This window comes from Dermacentor variabilis, chromosome 3, assembly GCF_050947875.1.
Source record: "Dermacentor variabilis isolate Ectoservices chromosome 3, ASM5094787v1, whole genome shotgun sequence".
In the NCBI taxonomy this organism is placed as follows: domain Eukaryota; kingdom Metazoa; phylum Arthropoda; class Arachnida; order Ixodida; family Ixodidae; genus Dermacentor; species Dermacentor variabilis.
In genome coordinates, this window is record NC_134570.1 from 222,957,204 (window position 1) to 222,960,743 (window position 3,540).

Genomic DNA, 3,540 nt, shown 5'->3' on the forward strand with positions numbered 1-3,540 from the left:
GCGCACACGACGCCTGGAAAACATTCTTCCATGCTCGCGCAGCAGGTGCTGACAGCAGCAGGAGCGAAACGCCGGTGTTGCAGCTGCGATCACTTCGGCGGCAGGCAAGTAGACACGTTCCAAATTTGTCAGGCATCTCATTCCGTACTGGAAACACTGGGAGGCAGGAAGTTTGAAAAAACGGCCACGCCTCCCCCCCCCCCCCCCCCGTCTCCGCCATGTCTCGGTCGTGGGTTCGTTATGGCAGTTGTGCGTCATTCTAAGCCGTTCTGTAGGTCTATACTGGATATTAACTGGAGCAGTGCCTCCTCTATAAAAATCTGTGCCGGGCACACCACCTTCAGCGGCTGTCGAACGCCAGTTCTCGCCGCCGCCGCCGCTAGGGGCGCTGGGCAAACAGGGTCTGGGCAAAGGCTGCCACTGCCGCCATTCCGCCTCTATGTAGCCGCATTGGTCGTGAGCCACAGTCTTCTTTATTCTCTGCTTCAGTTGCGTTCAACCGTGCTCCACTTCGCTGTGTGGGATAGCTTCAGACAAGTACGTGCATAGCATGCCTTACCATGGCCTACTGTTGTGTGCCATTATGTAAATCGGACGAGAAAAAAAAACAGCTGCCCTTTCCTTTCATGAAATACCCGCTGACACGGACGCACGAGCACGATGGCTTGGCGCAATACGACGAGACAAGTGGTCGCCGAATACTACCTCATGCTACACCAAAGTGTGCAGTCGACATTTCAAAGAAGAGGACTTCATAGAAGGCAAGCGACGACGTCTAAAGAAAGGGGCTGTGCCGTCTGTTTTTGAAGAATACCCGTCCCATCTCCAGCCGAAATCAACGCCGGCGCGAAATACAACAAGCATCGACAAAAGAGTGAGTGCTACAATGGCGCGAAACGACTCCGCGAGCGGCACAGCGATGGAACAGTCGATGCCAGCAGCAGCGCCTACTTCATCTGTAGAGAATATGTCTGACTGCTGCTCCATGGACACATCAACGGCAGCCAACTCGTGCGATCAAAGCGTCCAGGTAAACATCAAGTCAACTTCAAGCGTGCTTGTTACTGAGAGAGCGAAGTGGATAAGGAAAGAAAAGGCCTTGAGGAGCCAGTTGCTTCGACTGCAACAGACGGTCGACAGGTACAAAGTGGAATTGAAAACGCTACACGAGGATGCCCTAGTGGCGGATGTTTCTTACATCAAGGAAAGGGCGGAAGAAAAGGAACCTGCAGCTCGATTCTTGATTGATCAAATCCAGAACTTCAGAAAGAAGAGGCCAAGCTGGTGTGAGGAGACAATCCGACGTTGTGTAGTATTAAGGCATCTGTCGGCAAGGGCATATGAACACATTCGCGGTGAAATGCTTCTGAGGCTTCCTTGCAGGAAGACCTTGAGCAACTATTTCGGAACCACTAGTGGAGAAACAGGCTTCAGCAAACTTGCCGAAGATCGTCTTAGAGTAGAAGCTGAGAGCTTGAGTGTACCGCAGTCGAGAGTGTGCTCACTCATTGTCGATGAAATGAAGATCAAGGAAAAGCTGCAGTACAACAAACAGCAGGACTGCTTTGTGGGGCACGCCGACGTCTCTTTGGAACAGCAGGGTGGTGACCTCACCTTAGCGAACTCTCTTCTCTGCTTCCTAATCACTGGACTCTCGACATCGTATCGCATTCCAGTGGCCTACTATTTTACGAAAGGGTTAGCAGGCCCACAGCTTCACAAGTTGTTGATTTTTGTGCTTGAGAAAGTAGAGGCCTGTGGTTTCAGGGTAGTTCGTTTAGTGAGTGATAACCACAAAGTGAATGTCAATGCCATGAAACTTCTTGGAGATGGTCTTCTTACGTACAGGATAACACATCCCTGCGACTGTGACAGGCTCCTCTTTCTAAGTTTCGATCCATGCCATGTTTTAAAAAATGTTCGCTCGCAGTTTTTGGCACATGACTTTGGTCCGAAAGGAGAGGTCTCGTCCTGCTACATCAAGAAGCTCTACGAACTACAGAAGGACCTGGTTGTAAAGCCTGTCCGCTACCTCAGCCGCAAACATGTTTACCCGAATAATATAGAAAAAATGAATGTCGCACGGGCAATTCAGGTTCTGTCGCCTGATGTTACTGCGGCCCTGGAGCATCTCAGGAACCAAGCTGGGCACACATCAAGTTTCTCATTCGCTGATGCAGGCCAGACCATCATTTTCATGCACAACATGTACCGCTGGTTTGTGCTGCATGACACAAGTAATACGACCCAGCACATCCACAAAAAATGGCCCGACACTCGGCACTTCGACGATGCCGAAGATGCTAGACTGGAGTGGCTTGAGGTAGCACTGCCCATGTACTTGGACAAACTGAAGAAAAGGTGCAGAGATAAAAAGGAATTTTTTACGAAAGAAACGTACGAAGCATTGCTTCTGACCACGTATTCCACAGTTGCCTGCATCAAGTACTTGCTCACAGAGGAGAAGTTCCTGTTTGTTCTGACTCGCAAATTTAACAGTGACCCGATTGAGTCACTGTTTGGCACATTGCGAATGTCCGCCGGTTGCAATGACACACTGAATGTTCGTTCTGTTCTGTCAGGACTGGAGAAAGTTCTGAAAACTGGAATTGCAGCATCCAGTGCGACATCAAATGTTGCTCACCGTGAACGTGCACAAATGTCGACAGGTACCCTGCACACTGAAGCTTCTCCTTCGCCAGCACAGCAGCTTCCTCAGCTACAGAGAGCTGCATGTGTTTTGCAACGGCTCAACACGACAGTCTTGCCGCAGCAGTTACCTTCACTTGAAATTTCGGCAACTGCTTACGTTGGGGGCTATATTGCCCGTGTAATAAACGAGCACATGCGTTGTGAAAGTTGCACTTCAGTCTGCACGAAGCCTGCAAGCAATCAACCAATCTTGCAGTTGACACGCAGCCAGGACCGCGGTGGGCTGCTTTACCCGTCAGACCAGTTGCTGTTTGCCGTTGATGTGCTAAGGACATTTGCTGATCGTGCCCTGAAGGACAACCCCACTCTGCAAAAGCCATTGTCAACACTGGTGATGTATGCTGTGCCAGCCCTGTGTGCTTCAAACCTGCTCAAGTGCAAAGACAGTGATGCCATTCACAGAGTTAAGCTCATGGAGCTGATGTCTGTTCGGTTTTTGCGGCCACTGCTAGTGAACTATGCATTCAACGTCAGTGACAAACATGATGCATTCAAATACTTTGCAAAAAAGCCCCAGTCCAGGAAATATGTGAAGCTGTAAGTGCTTACGGGCTACTGAAAGTACAGGTGCTTACAAATAAATGTTCTTTTTTTTTTTCACGAAATGTGTATATTCAAATTGCATCAAATTTGTTAATTTTCCAGAGTATAGAGTCACCATGCATGACAAATCAATGTTGGGAATGTATGCAGATCATGACCACGCGTAGGTGTGTGCGTACGCGGCATCTAAAGCGCGCGACGTCGATGCTTCCTCGGGTAGAAGCTGGAGCTAGCGGTAAGCTTCACTTGTCACATATTGAAGCTGGCCCAACGCCCTTGTAAATA

At 49.5% G+C, this 3,540-nt stretch overlaps 1 protein-coding gene across 1 annotated transcript; it reads left to right on the plus strand.

Annotated features, from left to right (window-relative positions):
- Positions 1-534: 534 nt before the first annotated feature.
- Positions 535-3,308, plus strand: LOC142576657 (uncharacterized). The gene has a single exon (XM_075686882.1). The coding sequence runs from the start codon at positions 887-889 to the stop codon at positions 3,251-3,253; it is 2,367 nt and encodes a 788-aa protein (XP_075542997.1). The 5' UTR covers positions 535-886; the 3' UTR covers positions 3,254-3,308.
- The last annotated feature ends 232 nt before the right edge of the window (positions 3,309-3,540 follow it).

What these genes read in the sequence shown, in the direction of transcription:
- LOC142576657 (XM_075686882.1), top strand. Translation starts at nt 887, where the DNA reads ATGGCGCGAAACGACTCCGCGAGCGGCACAGCGATGGAACAGTCGATG.